Below are 20,714 nucleotides of genomic sequence, written 5' to 3' on the forward strand. Positions count from 1 at the left end.
GCCTATAATGGCCACTTAAAAACTTGTCTATTCTCATATTTTGTCCTCTGCTTTTTGTCTTCTGGTTTCTGCAGTGCAGCATTTTCAGGTCTATGTCCTCACTCTTTTTTCCACCTTGTTAAGCATCAAATCTGAGTGGATAACTTGCCCTTTCACATAGTTCTTCTGTCTCCACTCATTCTAATTTAGCTTCAAATTGACAACCTCCTTTCTCTGGATGATTCAGAGCCTTATGAGTCATGCTCATTTTCACAGGTAAGGCTTCCAGTCGGAGTTATATGTATGTGATCGGTATGCAATCACCTACAAGTAAACCAAGAACTTATAAATATGTCACAGAATCCAAAACAATCAAATAGAAAACAAGATTATTTTTTTTTAGTCATATTAGTTTCTAGACTGTTTTGATAAATTAAACAGATCAAATAATACATACAATCTATTTAATGAATGTATATGAAGACATATATACTTGTATCTTTATCACTATATGTATATTCAGAGGCCTCTTTTATTAAAATCTCTAGACCATAAAGACATTTTTTCAGGAGCTAAGAAAACCAGCCACTTGTGGGAGGTGATGCCCTTATTCTTGGATTGTGGAAATAATGGAAATTGACAGGCAAAGAGCATGTTTTCTAATAAACTAAAGTAATTACTTTAAGAAACAGCAGCATCAATGTGACACACTTCATGTCTTCTTTAATATGTGCTATTTATTCACATGCTATGAAGACATTCACCTATTTAATTTTGTGATAGGCTACTTCAAAACATTGTTTTAAATTCCTTCAAAACCCCCTTCTTTGATAAATTTGACACTGGGAATTTAACATTTCAATTGTCAAAGGTTGAAGGTATACCAAGGTTAGGATTTGTATATTTTTCCATTAACAAATTAGCACTAACAATAAAAACTTGTATTTTAATTATTTCAGCAAAATTTTCTAAAACACAAAGTTTTTATAAAAAGAAAAAAAAAACACTGGAAAATGTGCTTTTGTGTTTATCTGAGAACAGAGCCAAGCACGAGACTATCCTTCAAAATTCCCCTTGATCTTTTGCAATTCTGCTGAATTTCTGACCATTTTCTGACCATTACCTCTCTAGCTATCTATTTCAGACACTCCTGCCTTCTCCAACAAAACTTATATACAGCCTCACCTGCACCATCATTGACATATTAGTTGATAGGCTGTATATTTAAATAAATGTATATTCACTGAAAGTTTTATTTCAGGTGAACATGAGCACAACCATCAAAATTTAACAGTCAACAAAAATCTCAATATTAAATCATAAATTCTAATTTTAACTGAGAGGGTTTTGTTTCTGTTGCCACAAACAACTAAACCTCTGCTCCTTTTCTCCCAACATGCCTTCATACAGTTATTGGATAAGGCAGAATGTCCTTCAGATTGAACTGGCCGTGTTTAGCAGCAGTGTTGACGACGTGCTGAAGCATGTCAGCCAAGCAATCCAGAGTTTGGTTTGACAAACATCTTGTCAGCACAGTTCTAAGCATTTCTCTGTGGTCCTATGCTTGAGGTGTGTATTGAGAACTGCAGTTTTATCTCTGAAAAACAGCTTTCTCTGACTGGGGAGCAAGGAGGAGGTGTGCCATCTCACACCCGAAGTGCCGGATTTGTGTCTGTTATATAAAAGCTCTTTGCCCCACTCATCGGAACACACAAGTCTGGCTCTTTAGTTTGTTAGGTTGGAAACATTTTTTTTAGAGCTCTTCCAAATATTGGATTTTCTTTGGTTTCAGTCAGTAACCAACCTCAGTTTCATTTTCTTCGTATCAACAACTTTGGAATCCAATAATTATTTTTTGCCACCCGTTCTTGCCCCCAGCTCAAGAGATTAGCGTCAAGTTCTGCAAAATCCCAAAATTTAATGCATCGATCTACATCAGACAGCAAGAACAGAGCTGATCAGCAGCCATTAATGAACTCTGACAGACAACAGGGTTTTGATAGATTTAGACATGCATTTTAAGTTTCTTTACTGCATTCAAGGATGTTTTAACTACAATTTAATTCGGTGACTGCCAGACCATAGGTTAAAGGTTAGTAATGTAATGTATGTCACTAATTTTTCAATTGGTAACTGTTCATTGTTATGATTTTTCATTTTTGTTTTCATGATGTGAAGCACTTTAAACTGCTTTGCTATACAAATAAACTTGATTGACTGATTGATTAAAGCTGATCCCTTTAACAGGCATAAGCAGCATGTACTTACAGGAAGATTGTGAAGGAGACATCGTAGAAACGTATCAGTGTGTGGATGTGAATACCTTGAGCTATGAGGTCTTTCCTCAAGAGCGGATAGAGCACAGGTTCAACACCATCCATCTCCTGGATGATAAGTGTTTTACCAAATCTTACTGCCAGCTCCACTGATGTTATGAAGTTGTTGTCCTGGAAAAGCAGACACATAAACATTGAAACCACTCGTAGCCTTTAATAAGAGTTATCAGACAGAAAATGGGCAGAGAGAAGGTAGAGAGGGGGAGAAGATGCCTTTGCCCTGATGCAAAGGCATCAAGGCCAGGAATCCAGGACAACTGCATCAAGAACTAAACCTGCTGTAAATGAGGGGAACACGCTTTACCACTCAAAAATCTGAATAAAACACTAATTGTTTTTATTTTCAATTAGTAAAAGAAATAGAGTTCAAAATTATTTCATTATTCTTTTTTGTTGTTGTTGTGCAACAAAAGTGTTCGATACCTCAAGTTACATAAAATATAGCAACTTATATCCTAAATATAAAGACTAACCTGGAAAGATGAAGTGAGGAGGAAAAAAAAAACTAAACAAAATGAGGATTAACTGAATCACTTGGTGAATTTTTACCTCCTGGTTAATAACCTCAAGCCTCTGGTCTTTAAGATGTGTGCGTAACCACTCTGTGGCTCTGGACGATGGGTCAATCAGGAATGGACAAGCAACACTCTGACAAGAAAAAAACATAAAACACCAAGTTTTATGATAAGGCAAAATTATTTGGAAAAGGGTTATTTAATTGTGAATTCATGAATAATGTTGTTACAGTGCTGCCATCCTATTTGAATGTCATCACAATCATCAAGTCAGAAAAGGTCAATGTTCTTATGTTCTCAGTTCTGCAATGTTATGCCTCTTAAGGGATTCTGTAAACTATCACAAATATTTGTTCTGGACTCCAGCTGTCTCTTTTCTTTTTCTGACATAACCAAATAAAAAGGTGAGAAAAAAGAAAAACTGTAATTTGACACAACAAAAGATTGTTTAAGTCTCATAAAGATAAATTAAATATTGCCATACTTTAATTACTTTCATATGCATTTTTTTTTTGACAAAACAGTGCTGCTAACACAGATTTGACAGCAGATGATAACACTCAAAAGAAAACTTTGAACAAACGGAAAATATAACTATAGTACTTTTAGCTCTGAGTACCAAAACAGGCTTAATCAGAAGGGGATTTAGTAACTGCAATGAAGAAAGCATCAAGTGTCCCCAAAAACATCAATAAATATCAACATTAAATACAGAAATTTACATCAGTTGAGATTCATGTTGAATGAAACTAAAATTTCCTCCCTTTCTTACATTACACACAATATTTCACCTCATAAAGAGCAAAAAAAGACCTGTTTCTAATGGTGACAAAAAGATGAAAGGCAAAAGAAAACACAGATGTGAACAATGGGGGTCAATGAGGGGACAACTTCTTACCTGTAACTTGAGAGTATTAATCTGAAAGCAGCAATGGATGGTAGAAACAAGACACAAAATAAATACATACAAATGGAGGACAGATGAAAGGCAATGATGAAAGCATTCCTTTTTGCAAAGAATATAAACGCTGTTAAGTTCTCCAGTTTGTGTATAGATAAATATAAATCTGTCACAACACTAATCTCACAAGTCCATATTGGTTCCCTCTTAGATTGAGGGAACAAATCCAACTTCTTAATAGAAGCCTGACTGTGACACAACTTTACATTTTTATTTATGCTTAATTCTTAGATTTAATTTTTTTCTAATGATACCCTCACAGAAAACAAATAAACATTCAGAGACAACATAGTTTATGACTATTGTTGCTGTTGATGTTTGAGACATAAAAATTCACAGATTATTTTATTAAACCTAAAGCCTGTAGAACATGGTGGGGTATTTGTCTTACCTGTAGAATAACCAGTGCATTCTCCATGGAGAGATCATCTGATGGCAGCCCTTGACTCTTCCATATCAACTGTTCACTCTCCGAGCACAGGAACGATCGCAAGTCAAACTCTGATAAACAGATACAAATAGAGATGGTCCGCTATAGTTTGTGTGTTTTGGTTCTGTTTAAACCTTCATGCTATTGTTGTTATAAAAGGGCATTATTAAGTATTTTCTACACACACAGGGTCATTTTATAACACAGACCAGCAGCTATATTACCTTTAGTTATAAAAATGCTGTAATTATCAAGTACATCTTAAAAAGAAATTGACTCTAGATCAAGCCTTATCAAATGCCTTAAAATTAGCCTCTGTCTCTTTAAGAACCTCCTACCCTTCCCAACACCCCCCTTGAGCAGGTCATCACAATAATGCTCCTCCATTCTGTTTACAATCATTCTTAGGGGTAATGTAGTTTGCACGAAAAGCTCAGCAGACCTGCAGTTCCACCAGGCGTTTGCCAAGTGCTAGTCTGGTGGCGCTGAGTGGGGGAGGCTCAGGGGAGGTATGCTCTGTGAGGTGGAATCTCAGCTGGGGACTGCAGCTCCAATGCAGAGGTTTAGGGTAAATAGGCTTTGTATTGTACGAGCACACATTTAGGCACCCAGTGGAGTTTCAAGGATTTCTCATACTTGCAAGAACAAAATCAACATCAAAGTAACACTCCATGTGTGGTTTTGATGAGGTAGTAAAAGTATGAAATAATATTAAACTCACTAATGTCAAGTTTGCATAATATACCATGTATTATTTCTTAAATTACCTTCGTTTGTTTTTCATCCAGAAAGCAAAGGAAAATCGATTACTTCATCAATGAACGTATCAATAAACATTTTTTAGCGATGTGTGTTTAACTGCATTATTCTCTCCTCATTCTCTTCATTCACTCTTTCAAAGGTTTTAACCTTTTTTTCAACCACACAAGATTGAAAACAGAATGAACATTAATCAATTCAAACAAGTAAGACACTCTACTGTAATTGTCAATGTTCATTTACAGTCACTCTGGTCCTGATATTTTACAGAAGTGCTTGAGCTATGAGTATAATTAGTCTTGGGTACTATAATTCATTATAAAAAAAAAGGATGTGAGAATGCTTGAATGAGTATCTCGTGTAAGTGATAAAGACAGCAGTTATAAAACAGAATAAGAAGGCAACTTTAAAAAAATAATACAAAATCATTCAAATTTGACAAATAAAAAAGGTTCTTCTTACCTAAATTATTAAACAAGTGGAGGAATCGTAAGTATTTTCACAATATGTATCAACACAAGGCACTAGGCCATGTGTGGGTGGAGAAGCGTTTGTGCGAATTGTAAGCACCCGATTCATATATATGGTGGTCACAGTATGCTAAAGGCACAGTTTCTGTATTTTACTCTGTAATCCAGATTGAGCCATCCACGTATCCAGGCAGTGTCTCCTTCGATCTTCAGAAGCAGAAGACAGGTAGGTGATGAAGGCTGCAGCAAGCAGAGCCCTGAGAGGAAGTGTGTCCAACTCATTCTGTATCTCAGACATCTGAAACAAAAACGAACAAGACAGAGAAGATTGCTGAGCAGACGGAGGAGCAGGTTAATAAAGTATGAAACACGGGCACAATTGGGATTCGAGAGAAATCAGAGGAAAGACTGTAGAGAAAGGTAAGAATGAAAGAAGAGAATAAGCAATGACAGTTAAATGACAGCAACACACTTCTGTTTTGATCAGGATTCCTTTAAAGTACTTTGTTGGTATGCCAAATAATAATGGAGGATAAAATTAGGCTAATTGAGTACAGGTCTCCTTTCTTTGGAAAAAAGTTAAATAGCTTCAACAAATTAACATGTGGCTAGTGATGAGTGTGCAAAAAAAAAAGTGCCGATGTGCATATGTTTAAGCGAGACTGTATAGAAATACGTGCTCAGAAAGTTAAGTTGCTGCCTTGAAAAGGGCCATGAGAGTGTGGGAGTGTGTGTGCGTGTGAGTGAGTGTGTCAGCCTGAGATTGAGTGTTTTAATTAAGGCGCAGACAGATGCTGTGGAGAGGAGTAAAAACAGCCAGAGGGGACCCAAGGCAGCGGGATCCATTCCTCTATGTCTCTCTCCCTCACGCACACTCACACTGACGACTCCTGTTGCTTCTTACATTGTAAACGAGCCCCTTTTCGAGTACATTTGTAAACCCCCCCACAGCAGCGCGCATGTCAGCACACCCATGCATCAAGCTACCTGTGCATTCCAACGTGTGTGTTCTCCGTCCAGCTGTGATATGAGCTGCTGGGCTGCAGTGATCGTGTCCTGAGCTTTAGTCACCTCAGCCTCCAGTTTTGCAGCCTCAGCAGTGTGACGCTGAAACCTGGAGAATGAAGATTGTGTGGAGAAGATGATGTGTGGAAGAATTTTTGTGGCTAAAACAATAAGTTTGGAATTGAATTATCTTAGTAGTTGTACATATTATTATTTTTATTATTTAATTTGCACGAACCCTTGTGAAAAACTACGTTATTTTCAGTTTCTCTACTGACCATCTTTTTTTATTTAAAGAACAGACAGAGATAGACACAGAAATTTCTAGATAGTTTTTCATTAAGTTTTTTGTTAGGGAGGAGGCACAAGCACTCAAAAAATAATAATTATATATATATATATATATATATATATATATATATATATATATATATATATATATATATATATATTATATATATATATATATATATATATATATATATATAAAAACTCATCCAGGGTGTTCTCTAAAATTATTCTTTTTATGCTCTTGTAATAAAAGCAAGAAACCTCTGGCTAGATTCAGACTACAGAGGCAAAATAGGTAACCATAAGTCCCACAAGGTTTCTTGAGGATAAACAAAAATAAAAGAATTAACAGAAAATAAAAATGGATGGAAGACAACAAAGGGCATACTTCTCTTTCAACTTGTTGACTTTGGCTCCAACATTGTTGAGCTGATCCTCTAGGTTATTCTTCCTACTTTCTGTTTTTTTAAGATTTCTGATGAGATACACAAACACACACAATCATACATTTGTTTTTCTTAGGATTGACAGAGGCTATGCATTCTGTATGTGTATAATATAATATTTTCAAGCAGGTGTTTGATGGTGTGCTTCTGTCGAAGCACACCATTAAACTTATATCAGGTGTTTTTCTGAGGTGTGTTTGCCTCCTACTCCAAAAGTCCAGCTTGTTCTCTTTCCAATGGCTCGATTCTCTCCAGTACAAAGGAGTATTGGACGTTTGCTTTGACCCAGGCAGCCAGAGGAGCAGCTGCTGCACTTGCACGTTTTGCATTCTGAGAGCAAAAACAGCACCTACTGTCAGAAACAACTCAGACGCAGCAGTCACAGTGTCACCTCCACGCCCCAGAAACAGAACAGCATCAAGAGAATACTAACATCTACCAAAAACACATTTATATCTCATTCAGCTGCAACTACGGCTGTCTGACCTTAGGGTCGAAAGAAGCCTTGTTCCTGTTGAGGAGCTCTTCCACACTCTGGCGGATCTCTGGGGTGATGTTTCGAGCATCAAACGTAGCAATATCCTCCCTCACACCACGCTTAGCCAGAAAGCTGCGGAAAACCACAAAGTTAAAGATAAGTAAGAGAGAACACTCTAGTATCAGAGAAGTCAGTAAGGAGTTGAAAAGTTACCTTTTCATGCTGACCCAGGTGGTATCAAAGACACCCATAAGTCTCAGTACTCCCTCAAGGATGTCTCTAATGACATCAGGGGGCATGCGGAGAGAGCGGATCTCAGACAGAGCTTCAGGCTTGATGTTTCCAACGGCACGCTTGGCTTCATCTACCAAAGGCTGCAGGGCAGCATGGTTAAGTGAGCGATAATGCAGATAAGATTGCTAGCACTGAAAATGTAAGGCATGCTTTTCTAGAAATGGGTAAGGCAGTCGTGCCAAGATCTTACTTGAACCTCCTTCAACTCGTCATCTATTTTGGCTTTTCTCTCTTCAATCTTGGACATTTCCTGAGCCATTTTTTCTTTGATTTTTTCCATTTCTGTCTTCTGGTCACTGGCATTCTGGATTGTTAAAAAAAGAATTTGCTCTAAATTAAAATGACACACTTTGATAACCCAAAGTAGAGTACAAAACAAACTCCAAAATATCAAGGTGCTTGAGAAAAAAGGGAATATTTAATATTTTGAAATTCAACTTATTACTGGTGCAGTTCTTGTGAAGGTTTCGTCATTCAGTAAAGGCTTATTTTTCAAAAATTTTTATTTGAATCACAAAAGCAAAAATTGAGTGCTCAAGTTTGAATTAATTATGCATTTTGCTGATATAAAATCAGAAATATCAGATTAACTAATTTGATATTAGTTAATCTAATCTAATATTAAATTAACTAATATCAGATTAACAGTCCCTTAAGATGCACCTCAAATTCACAATCTGAAGCAAAAAAGTTTCTGTGATAATCCTAGCTTATTAAACACTCTTCTTGGGAGAATTGCTAGAATTAAAATTAAAATAATTGGTTATCTGAAAATGCCCAGAATTTAGATGCCATGCTGAGTAAATGGAAAATTTTAATTTTTAATTTTTACAAGCCTTTCTTATGGATCCAGTTTTGGAATTACCAAAGGACGAGAAATAGCCACTCAACCTCTTACGAGCAGCTAAGCATGGCGACTGGCATCAACTAATTCACTCACTCTGGTTACATAGCAACAACTTATTGTGTAACTTGCACAACAACAATTTAAGTTTTTGCCACTGTGCCTCGTAGCTGCTTAAAACAAACAATGGAGAACAGTAAAAACTGTGGATGAAACAGAAAGGGATGTTTGGCAGCATTTCAGATAGTTACAACAAAACAGTTAATAGATAACTATTGATATTGACTGAAATTAAATGCTTATATTGCGATACACTTATCAGCCACAATCGATCCAATTTATTGAACGCCTCCAAAGTCAAAAGGATTGAATGTTCCCATTATGATTAAGCCTCAAAAGATGTGCGTTTCCAGCTTTCGTCTTGTTGTCTCAGCTCATTTTTTTCTCTCCTGCTGTCTTGCTCTCCCCAGGCAGCCTCCCTGCTACAGTCCAAGGGGACGAGTGTAGTGGTTAATTATCTCTCTGCAAACTGGTTCCACTGACATTTGTTGTTTTACTTTTTCACTTTTCTCCCTCCTAACTCCATCAAAATGAAAATGCACATTCCCCACAGAGTGAATACTGAAGAATTTCAGCTTCCTTTTTATCAGTCCTTACATTCAGCTGTCTGTCCTCAAGACAGAACCCAGAAACCAAAATGGAAACAAGTATCAAGAGATGAGAAGAAACAAAACAAACAAGTGCACATATATGCTCATAAGGTAAATAAAAAGTTTTCACTACAGGAAGGCACAGCCAGGGGAAATCCAGGAAAAGTTTGGTGCATTATGAGAAGAGGTGGGTTGCAAAAGACATGAAAGCCTGGAGGAGAATTGCCCGGCTTAGCAGCGATTGTCACAAACATACATGTACACACAAACACACCTGCATGGAGGAGGTGATTTCCTGCAGGGCAGCATCTGCCTCCTGTTGTTTGGTTTTCAGCAGCGCGCTCTGCTCGGCAGCCCGCCTCTTTAAATCATCAACCAATGCTTTGGCCTCGTTCAGCTTGGACACACCTGCCTGAAGACACAAGGATTTATGCAAATTGGGAACATGTGGCATCTTACAAAAAAAACACTCACTTGTCAACGTTTAAGATGAATGTCTTAACAAAAATCTAATTGTTCAAACTTACATAATCCCAAATCCTCTAGCAAATAAAAAAGAAATTGCATTAATCTGTTTTAATCATTGACTAGGGAAAGTACTCTCCATTTGATCAAAACAACATTTTGTTACTTTAACTGTTTTGAACATCATTATCGTTTATGCTATTTTTATAACAAATCTGAAAAGCTGGCGCTTCTAGTATTACTTCAGGTGATTGAATAAAAAGCAAGTCTTTCAGTTTCATCATCTTTAACTGTAATGTACATATACAATATTCATCATTTGGTTTCCATATATCACATCAAATTCCAATAAAAAAAATCGAAGTATGTGTTTACAATTTGAAATATTGTAATACAAAAATATTAAATTCTCAAACGTCCCAAGAAAGTGGATAATAGCAGAAAAAATATTTCTTAAAGAAAAGGATGCAAAGATGGGAAAACCATTTGGTGCACGATGCATGGCTGATACTTACCTGTAGATGCTGCTGTCTTGTCGTAAGCTGGTTTTGCTTCCGGCTGTGAAGTGTCGTGTACACGTGCAGGAAGGCCATGTACTGGCTTGGCGTCGCGCCATTTTCTTTGCATGATTCATGGACCATTAGGAACAAACGACCCAGATCTCCTGGTTCTGACCCTGCTGATATTCAAGGATAAAAATGGTTTTAATCATAAACTTCTTATCATAATTTGTTTTTAGCTCTTACTTATGCATCAACCTAGACTTGGACTTAATCGAACCTCTGCAGTGTTATTTTAAAGAGAGATTTAGAACAAAACAATACATAAATAAAACATGAAAGAATAATATCTAGCAAGACATATGTTCAGTAATCTTTTTATTGCACGCATGGGTGCAGCTGTTACAAGCACTTTACCCTGAAAAACACAAATTTATTTTTGGATCATTAAGAAAGCGAGCAATACATTAAGGTTGTGTCAGATACATTTTTAAAAAAAATTGAAGCACATGCATTGATGAACTTATAAAAGGAAATGACACAATAGCCCCTAAAAAAATAATTAATACATACACAAAGATAGAACCATATTCTGAATCATTTAAAAATATTACATTTGCATTTTTGTCCATACGCTCCTACCTGAGCTTCTCCTTTTGGTGGCTGCCTTGTTTTTTTCATTCTCATCTCCTGGTTCTGTTTTCGCCAACACTAACTCAGGAATCTAATCCAAAATAGGGAATGTTAGATTTTCATAGAAAGCAATGATGAATCTGTTCTTTTGGAGTCATAGATAAAGCATGTTAGTTTTATGTGAATTTAAAACAATATATTTTTATGAATTTAGTCACTGACTAGATTCATCATACTGAGCAAGAACGTGAATAATTTCTGAGAAGACAAAAAGCAAACAATAAAAACACAAAACCCTCATCCACAAGCACTGACTATGGGAGAGGAAGTCTGACAAAGCACTGCTAATGTCAGTAGTAGCTATACTATTTGTTTCATTTAAAGGTAATTTTAGCTCATTAGGTCAGAAGATCTATAGGTGTATTTATAAAGTCAGATTATGTTTTATCCAATAATTTGTTCATGAGACATGTTCCCTGTGCCTAATCTTCACTGCAGTGTTTTAATGATGCTGTTTTGATGGCTCTCCATCAGAGCACCTCTTAATGAGGGATGTGTGAGAAACTGGATAAGGCTTCTGGTTTGGAAACGACTTTCATTTAAATATCTGTTGTTTCTAATATATAAATCTCGTATTAAGCAAACAATGAAATGTTGTCTGTGTATTGCTTTTTACATTTTATAGTTCAAAATCAATTATAGAAATGCATACAAACTCAGCAGCATTAATTGACCTTCTTCATGCTGCTCTCCGACCATCCTTCCATCCACTGCACAGAGCACTTGCGGTAGAAAGCTGGGTTACTTTCACAGTTGATTGTGAAGTTAGAATTGGAGCAGTCCATTATCAGGACAATGTGGAGGTTCTGTTGAATTCCTGAATAACATGAATATTGGATGTTGTATCAGAAAGGGTACAGACAGAAACTAGCTTTGTGTCTAAGATCATTTTTTTCCAGTGTATATTGCTGCAGCAGAGGTGGAAAGTGAAATTGAGCAGGGAGCTTTTTAGGGGGTTAGATGTGACAATAATAGAGCTATTGATTTGATTCTCTCATAGTAACCTCAGCCTCGGTGGCACAGCACTGTATCTACAGCGCACACCGCTGCACAGCGGGGACACAGAAGACCAGAGTCAGATAAAATCAAAGGCAAGAACAAGTTGTGATAGGAAATAACACATGTAACAAAGATTGGCAGAGAAAGGAGGTTGAGTGTGCAGTCTATACTTCACAGATGAGCGCCTACTGAAATAAATTTAAAAAATATGAGCATATATGAAATATTATTGTAATCCTTATCCTGTACTCACTGTGAGAAAAGTAGTCGTAGAGAGGTCTGGTGAAGCCGTCCTGGGATGCTGCATCCTTGAGTGATGAAAGCAAAGGCTCGAGTTCCTCTGGGGTATACAGACCTGGAACTTCACCTAAATGCAGAACGGTTTGCTTCAAATAAAAAGAGCAGAACAAGGCTTCCTATACATTTTTAATGCCAAAGTACATGACTTTACCTGACTTAAATTTACCAGGTATTTTCAATGCAAGCTTAAAATTGTGAATGCAGGGAAATCAAAATGATTTAGTGTTTCAGCAATGGAGCTGGAGTTCAAACATGAATCCCACATTTTTGTAAATTCTTTCTTTTTATCACTTTTCATCGCTCATCAAACACTGGAATAATGTACAAGCCTATGCAGTGGTATTAAAATTCTTCAGTTTTCTGTAAAGTTTTCCCCTTTAATTCCCCTTCTTCTCAGCTTTTTGAATGTGTGGCCATAACCATTTTTAAGATTTGTTTTTAATCTTTAATAAAAAGCATCCCAAGTTCCTTAAATGCCACAAATAGCATTTTCAGAAAAAATAAAATGTAATTTGAAGGATCAGGCAGATTATGTAATACAAACCTGAAGACAGCAGGCTGTTTACCATCTCTAAAAAAGCTGGATGGACAAACTGATAATCCTCCAACAGGAGAACCACCTGCTGACCTTCCAAACCGGCCATTTGCATCACCTAAATATCAAGTACACAAACATATTTGTTTTACCTGATACATAAAAAAAGGTCAGGAAAAATACAACAGTTGCATGCAGACAAAATTGGTTATGGCTAATAATAACTGTTTTTCTTTATGCTTAAACAGTTGCTGTTAATTACTGTGAAAAGACAAAAAAAAAAAAAAAGTTTTAAATGAACCACAAGCCATTTGTAGCTATTTTGTGAGAAACTCTACAAGCATTCTGTAAAAATTTATGCAACTGCTTGACATTCATATAAAGCAGGCAAGGCAATTAGGCCTTTCTCACCATCTTAAGATCATTGCTGAAATTTTTAAGCGTATATCCACGGGAGATTTTAGGTGTGAACAAGGTGTATCCGTGCATGTGTGACACCAGGCACGTGGCGGTGTGCCGGCCCACTCCGCTCCTTCCTGCCAGAAGCAGAGACCCACCAGGTCGACTCAGGACCCGATCCACTCTGGACACAAAGTCACACACTTCCCAGAACAGTAGAAGGTCGAGTTCTTTGTTGTCACGACTGTACAGTGTAACTCCCTATTAGAAGAGAAAGCAAGAAACCAAACAATAAAATGAATGAAAAATGTGATGAACAAAGAAAACGACAAAAAACAAGCATGTAACCCACAAGAGTAGAGTGGCAGCACATAACAGTGTGTACAATTAAGGCCTAAAAATGTGATTGAGTATGTAAATCCATATTTATGCACAGTCAAGCCGATACAGAAAATATTTAGTTTTTCTCTGTTCATACCTTCAGTATAACCTGTTTCAAATCAGCAGAACCCAGACAACCAAGCTGTTTTCCGTGTGGAGGCAGAGGCTGGCCTGGAGTCATGACCTGCCCTTCAGAGGATCCCCATGTTACATAGAAACCATCTTCAGAAAGGGAAAGAAATAGTCCATACAATTAATATAACATATCTACACGTGTTACTGAAATGGTATAAGCACAATTTTTAATACATTGACACTGTTTTTGATTATCTGTACAGCATAGGAACTAAGAGATGGAATTCTTAATTCATATATGATTTGATCTATTTTTATTCTAAAAGGTTCAAGCAAAGTATATTTGAGACTTTGCCATCTACAATCCCAGTTCATAACCAATTCCTGACATCTCCAAACTGCAACATGTAGATATAAATTAGATTTTATCACCACTGGGGGGCATTCTTATACAATCAGTGAATGAAATGCTTCACTAATCATACAATGTGTGTGTTAGTCATGTGATTTAAAGAAACGGAACCAACTGGGAAAAAGAAAGAAATGATTAATTTGCTGCAGGTTCGCAGAACGTGGAAAGACCATTAGCAGAAAAGCTGCCAGATGCAAAACTGTCAAACTAGCTCTGAGGTTATACATTACCGCTATTCTTCAGGCATGAGTGGCATTTGGTAAATGTACATGATATTCACAGCTCCAAGCAAATTATCTCCAGCATAAAACATATTTTTGCTATGAATAAACATAACGGCTGATGATTTAGCTAAGTGAGAGCTGCTTCATACCACTCATGTTGTCCAGAGCAGCAGAGCCCCAGTCTCCCTGAATGATGGAGGAGAGAATGTTGTCGAAGTTGTGAATGTCTTTAGAAGAAACCAGCCGGTCTCTGAAAAGCCTCCTGCCCTCATAAGCAACCACTTCAAAGATGCTGTCTGTTAAATTAGATTGAGCTGAAAAGGAAGAGGATACACAAATAAAGGCACTTTCACACTTTGACTTACAAAAAAGATATAGATTTGCTATGAACATTAAAACTATGAACTTCTATTCCCCATTTTTTAGTAAAATGAAATAAATGGAAAAGAAAATAATACTATACCATTGTTTCCATAACTGTGGCTTTGCTCAATAGTATGACATTTTAACATAAGTATTAACCAACTGAGTTTCTGTGACAGCTATCTGAGTAAAAATAAGTAAAATAAAACTCTCTAAGTTCTAAAGAAAAACCCAATTCATACTTGGAAATTGACATAAAAATGTGGCGACATTAATAAGAACTAAAAATAATAATGGATCATTAATAAGAGTAGATTCCTCTTTTGCTCAGAAAAGTTTGTTTTCTGATAAGTCAGAAAACAAACTTCACAGGGTGACAGAGGCTGTCTTGGTTAGGCTCTGACTGCTCCAGTACCTCGGTGGAGTGGACTTCTACAGATGCCTTCATATCCCATTAAATTGGTATTTGGAGTGTCTGAGGGCTATGTGTACCACATTAGGTTGTGCTAGAAAATGTTCAAACCAGTTATTGTAGGGCTCCCAGCTGTCTCTTTTTCAGAGCATGAAGTCACTGTAGGAAGGCCTTCTGGCAGGTGTGCGTAGGTGGGGGTGACTACTCTGAAAAATGTTTTTTTTTCGTAGGTGGCAGTTTTAAATGTAATATCCATATATATAGCTAGATCTAGGTATGTTATAGTGAGATGAGAAGATGATTCTGTGCCTTAAATTTGCTGTCAAAAAGTCACATTGTAATGACTTAAACACCAAAGTTATAAAAGTGAATAAAAATGGTACTATGCCAAATGAGCAAAGACAAATGCACAAGAAAAATCTCAGAAAAAAGAAGAGAAAGTTTATACATACCAGAAAGAAGGTAATCAGCAAGATAGGGGAATGGGAGAAAGATGCAGTTAGTTGAAGAATTGGTCATCATCGGAAAAGAGAATTTTGTATAGCGACATTTAAAGTAAATAATGAGACCATCACAGCTATCATACATTCAACAAAGAGGAAAATGAGCAACAGAAGAAGAGAAGAAAGAAGAGGATCAAAGAAGGATAGCAAGACAAGTGACAGAAAGTAATTGAACAAAGAGGAGAAAAAAATGAAAGAACAAAAAGGGGCTGGTAAAAATTTAGAACATCCAAACACCAAGCCTGATAGAGATTTTTTTATGATTACATATATTGAAGCTTCATCTTGTACAGCATTTTTTCCCCCTCAAATGACTACAAGGCCTTAATACGTGTCATTAAATTACTTTGTTTTTTGTTTATCTTAAGCGCTAGATCTAAAATGGATAAAAGTTATTTACAGAAACAAGATCAATGGTGTATTTTCTTCTTCAAAAGAATAGAAGATTTACTTTTTTTTTAAAGAAGCAAAACAATTTTTTTAACCACATTTTATTAAAAAAGTACAAAAACACATAACATGACCAAATGATGATTTAAGTGAAACATGACTATTGGCTGTAGTTACCTGCAGTAAGGTCATATCGCAGCAAACTGAGAACCCATTCAGTGAGGATACAAGGTGTGAACAGGTAGTGACTGTGGTCGTCCACTGTAAACCTTGTTCTGACCTAATAGGGGCAGAAACAAAAACAGTATATGTTAAAACAAAACCAAGTGAACCAGATCTAGACAAGAGGTAAGGAGAACTGTTTTGTTCACAACCTTTAAAATCTAATATATGGGAAATCCTCCAAGGATCACATCCACATCAGTTGGAAGTTTTAGTACATTTGAGAAGCATAAAAGTTACCATTTAAGTTGACATTTAAATGAGATTAACTCTGAGTGTTTTGGTTTGGCTACACTCCTGCATCCATGACATGAGACTAAAGCCGGTTCTTTTCAGGGAACATCAACAGCAAATCACATAAGCACTTTGTTTTGCACTCATTGAAGAAATATTTGATCAAAAGAGGTAATCTGCTTCCCAAAATTATCTAAAGATCTAAAGGAATATGGCTGATTCAGTTTAGTTTGTATCTAAACTGAATTTAGTTTGTATCTAAACTGAATCAGCCATAGCCATGACTATATGTCATGGCTATGGCTGATGTCTTGAGATTGAGATTTCCTCCAAGGCCCCTTAGAGGTTAAATAACCTAGTACACTTGACATATAGTCAGGAAAAAACATCCCCTGAAAAGGAATACCCTCAATACCTGTTCATAGACTTGCACAAGAGATCCTGCCAGCTGGTGTGTTTTTCCTGTGCTGGCCCAGGCAGCTTGGTTCCCCAGACTATGTTGGAGAATTGGTTGAAGGTAAGCTGAGTAGATGGTCTGCAGCTGCTCTCTGTCTGGATAGCTAGATGCAGAGTAAAGTAACAGAGGAAAATAGAATAGAAAGTTCAAAAGAGAACAGTTCAAGCACATGAATTAACAAATCTTTGGGTCTGTGGAAGTGGTTACACACTTACTCTATGGTGCAGATGCGTACGATTGAGGAGAAACGGGAGGTGAGTGAATGGGTGCCGACCGTACCTCCTGTTGACATGGAGGCCACCACTTGAATATTCTCAAGGCTGACCCACTCCAGATTTTCATCATAAAACCCCTTATATGTCAAAACCTGGATCAAAATTGAAGAGCGATGTTACTGTAAGATTATGTCAGACTGGCTTTACTTTACTAATGTGATTGGCTGATCTCCATATTTGCGATCATCTTTACCTGTTGCAGAAAGGCTATGAGGTTACTGGTTCCCCATTTGTCTGGTTTGGGCAGATTGATATTCTTTAAGTAAAGGACTAAGTTCTCACAGTCCTTAGGTCTGAACACCCGGCCCGTGTTTGAGCTTAGCAACAGACATGTCTGGCTGAGCTTCTGGAGGACGTGGCGAGAGGAGGTCTGGGCGCTGCAGTGAACCACAGCAACTTGTGTGGAACGCAGTGAAGCAAAGGCGTAGCGCAGGAGCATGCTAGATAGCAAGCGATGTACAAAAAAGGGGACAAAATAAAACACTCAAGCACTTGTGTATTGCTAGATGTGATCACATACTGCAGCACCAGTTCAGATCAGTTTAAATATACAGCTTACTTTTAACACAGCTCAGTGCCATTTATGTTTGGATTGTGTCAGAACAGTGAACAAGAATGAGAAGAACTACATCTGTGTTTCTTTTAATAAAAGAGTCTCTTTGGATCTTAGGACAATGTTTGTAATAGCAGACCCAAAGGGATGGATACATATTTTATGAGGATGAGACAATATCTGGCAAGTGACTATATATACAAGTGGATTAAATTTTCCTCTGATATTGCTTGTTACTAAAATTCTTGTTATTTTTCTGAGGAATCAATTGACAAGCCCACTGACCTAGCTGGAACGCTGACCTTTTAGACAGAGGGAAGCAAGATAAGAAAAAAAAACAAAAAAAAACAGACGGAACTTCAGAGTAAAAGGCAAACTGAGTGACCATTGTTCTTTTAGTGCCTGGTGGAGGACGCAATTATTTATAACAGAACAACTCCCGGTAAACACGTGCACACCTGAGAGCAGTAAACACAGATTGCATTCTTATTTTGAGCTGTCAGTGCTTTCATAAGAAAGGTCAAGTTTTGAATAAAAGTTGCTTTGATTTTGTTGCTGATTGTGTGAATGTTCTGTCATTTCTCTGAGTTGATTCAAACAACTGTCTCTAAAGTGTAATAAATTCTTCTCCAGTGTGATCTTGTGTTAACCTTTTATTTCCAAAAAAGGACAACGTAAGAAAATAGGACAGCAACAACTTTTAAATGAGATCTTGACTGGATATGTGATCTTGAAGAAAAAGTTTATTCAGTAATATATTATTTTGTCACCTTAGAATAATCCCAGAATTAAATGATTTCATATGTTAGATAAAAATCTTGAGTTTTCATGCAGGTTTTCTACTTAATTAATCAATATTTTGATGTGTAACAATGGCACTTGAATATTGTTGACTGTGTGTTCTACAACTTTGTATTTTTTTTGTGTGTGTGCTTTTATGATGTAAAGCACTCTAAACTGCCTTGCTGCTGAAATATGTTACACAAATACACTTGATTGATTTATTGATTGATTGATACAAGAAGGAACTTAACCTATGCCTGTATTCAAAACAGTTTTCACTGGCAAAACCACAATCTGGTCGCTTTGGTCTGGTTTCTAGTGCAAATAACCTAGTACACTTGAAATAAGACAAAACTACCTTATAAGTAACTTTTAAGCAAGATATACTACTACCTTGTTTTAAGTCAGTAATTTCTTGATATTGATGAAAAGTAGTATTAGTTCCATTGGCAGATAATTTCACTCAACACAGCATTTTTCAAGTGAAATCAGTGACATAATATTCCAATGGCTGGCTTCTTGGTGAGTCCATGAAAAACAAATTTGAGGAATTCTAACCATCAGGTCCTGAAGTACTGTTGTGCTATTCTGTTAAGACCTACAGGGGACAGTAAGTACCCTCAGGCACTGACTCCCAAGCCCGTTTCCAAACCGAGGAGGAGTGTTTAATAATATTCATACCATACGTGCTCGACTGTGGAGTATTCCACCTGCCTCCTAAAATTACACTAAAAACTGAATCTGATAAAAATTGGGAAATTTTAAATTCATGTTGCACATGGTCTGTATATATTAAAGTGTTGTTGAAATGTGCATTTTAAATGGTACCATCTAAAACATAAAAGCTAAAACTAACTAAACTAATGTTTACTTGATTTTGGGCAGCTTAATGCTGGATATTTTATATTTAGTTTCAAGGATAATTATTATTTGTTTAAGTAGTATTTTAAGTGCCTTTTCAAGTGCAGGAAACTGCAGATTAAACCTAAAAGGTGGGAATCACTTGACAGTTTTTTATGGCTTAAACGTATCTGCATATTGTGTTCGTGTGCACTTGTGTAGTGCATGTGTAACTACCCCTTTCCGCAGCCCTCTGGTCCAACAACCATGAAGGGCTGCCTGTGCCGAGCTGTAAGCCATGGGGAGAAACCGTGCAGACCTCTCTGCATGCCAGGAGTCTCAATTACAGGTAGAACATGTGTGAAAAAAATGCTCCACGGTGAGCTCCTCAGGACGTTGAAATGTATAAGCTGCTAAGTGGCCGCTGTCGGAATTATAGAAGGTATCAAGTGGTTTTCTGGCATCTGGTGGACTTTCTCTTGCCCAGCTCAGCAACTGCGGGATCAAAACGCAGGAATGCTTAATTAGGACTTTAAGGCCTACAGATTACAACTTAAAAGAACAAAAAAACAGCTCTTACCTCTTTAGCAAGCTCATGACGTGTCTTGAGATTGAGATTTCCTCCAAGGCCCCTTAGAAGACCAACAATAAACTCTCCTCTCTCAGACACAGCATTGAGGTGGGACAAAGAATTCAATACTGTTCCCACCAGGCTAGTTTCCACCACAAAGTCATTCTGGAGGTCAGAAAAAACGATGGAATCTGAGATATACAAGGTTCACTCAAGACATAAGTGCCAACAAGAAGTGAGTCTTGGTTTTTAAGAAGTGATTAGTAGTCCTAGTATGTTAGCTATTTAAAACTAACATAGTCAATACATTCACCTGTATTTGGACAAGTCTAGAGTTGACCTATATCTAGCAAATACGGCTGCAGTTTTTTGGGTGTGTGAAATTCTATCAACATTGAATAAACCGCCCCAAAAAATAACAGATTTTGAATTAACCACAATCACAGATTGTTTTGTTTGACCCAGGGTCTATTGGAAGTAACCTGCCTGTTTAAGAACCCAATCCAGAGCTCTTTGGAAGTAGTCACCCAGCCAGTTTTCTAGGTTACTGCGACACTCTTCAGGCTGACCCCTTATCCACGACTTCACCAAAGCACCAATATCAATGTCTTCATCACTAGGGATACAAGCACAAAGAACAAGAGATAAATGGAAAGGTTAATTTTGTTTC

General features: G+C 37.0%; 1 protein-coding gene across 1 annotated transcript in view; it reads right to left on the reverse strand.

Annotated features, from left to right (window-relative positions):
* The window catches only part of LOC129358785 (cytoplasmic dynein 2 heavy chain 1), a 91,893-nt gene that overhangs the window by 46,470 nt on the left and 24,709 nt on the right, over positions 1–20,714 (reverse strand). Inside the window, 28 exon segments of the mRNA XM_055027926.1 lie at positions 2,303–2,426; positions 2,865–2,963; positions 3,729–3,749; positions 4,183–4,292; positions 5,607–5,748; positions 6,438–6,564; positions 7,135–7,221; positions 7,401–7,522; positions 7,679–7,802; positions 7,884–8,044; positions 8,155–8,268; positions 9,733–9,870; positions 10,439–10,602; positions 11,066–11,147; positions 11,791–11,933; positions 12,369–12,482; positions 12,960–13,068; positions 13,362–13,610; positions 13,828–13,952; positions 14,591–14,755; positions 16,287–16,389; positions 16,981–17,125; positions 17,238–17,389; positions 17,491–17,737; positions 19,711–19,830; positions 19,832–19,968; positions 20,054–20,209; positions 20,531–20,660. Of these exon segments, the coding sequence (XP_054883901.1) occupies positions 2,303–2,426; positions 2,865–2,963; positions 3,729–3,749; positions 4,183–4,292; positions 5,607–5,748; positions 6,438–6,564; positions 7,135–7,221; positions 7,401–7,522; positions 7,679–7,802; positions 7,884–8,044; positions 8,155–8,268; positions 9,733–9,870; positions 10,439–10,602; positions 11,066–11,147; positions 11,791–11,933; positions 12,369–12,482; positions 12,960–13,068; positions 13,362–13,610; positions 13,828–13,952; positions 14,591–14,755; positions 16,287–16,389; positions 16,981–17,125; positions 17,238–17,389; positions 17,491–17,737; positions 19,711–19,830; positions 19,832–19,968; positions 20,054–20,209; positions 20,531–20,660 (3,710 nt within the window).

The sequence above is a fragment of the Poeciliopsis prolifica genome, unplaced genomic scaffold (assembly GCF_027474105.1).
Source record: "Poeciliopsis prolifica strain line A6 unplaced genomic scaffold, Auburn_PproV2 SCAFFOLD004, whole genome shotgun sequence".
Classification (NCBI taxonomy): Eukaryota; Metazoa; Chordata; class Actinopteri; order Cyprinodontiformes; family Poeciliidae; genus Poeciliopsis; species Poeciliopsis prolifica.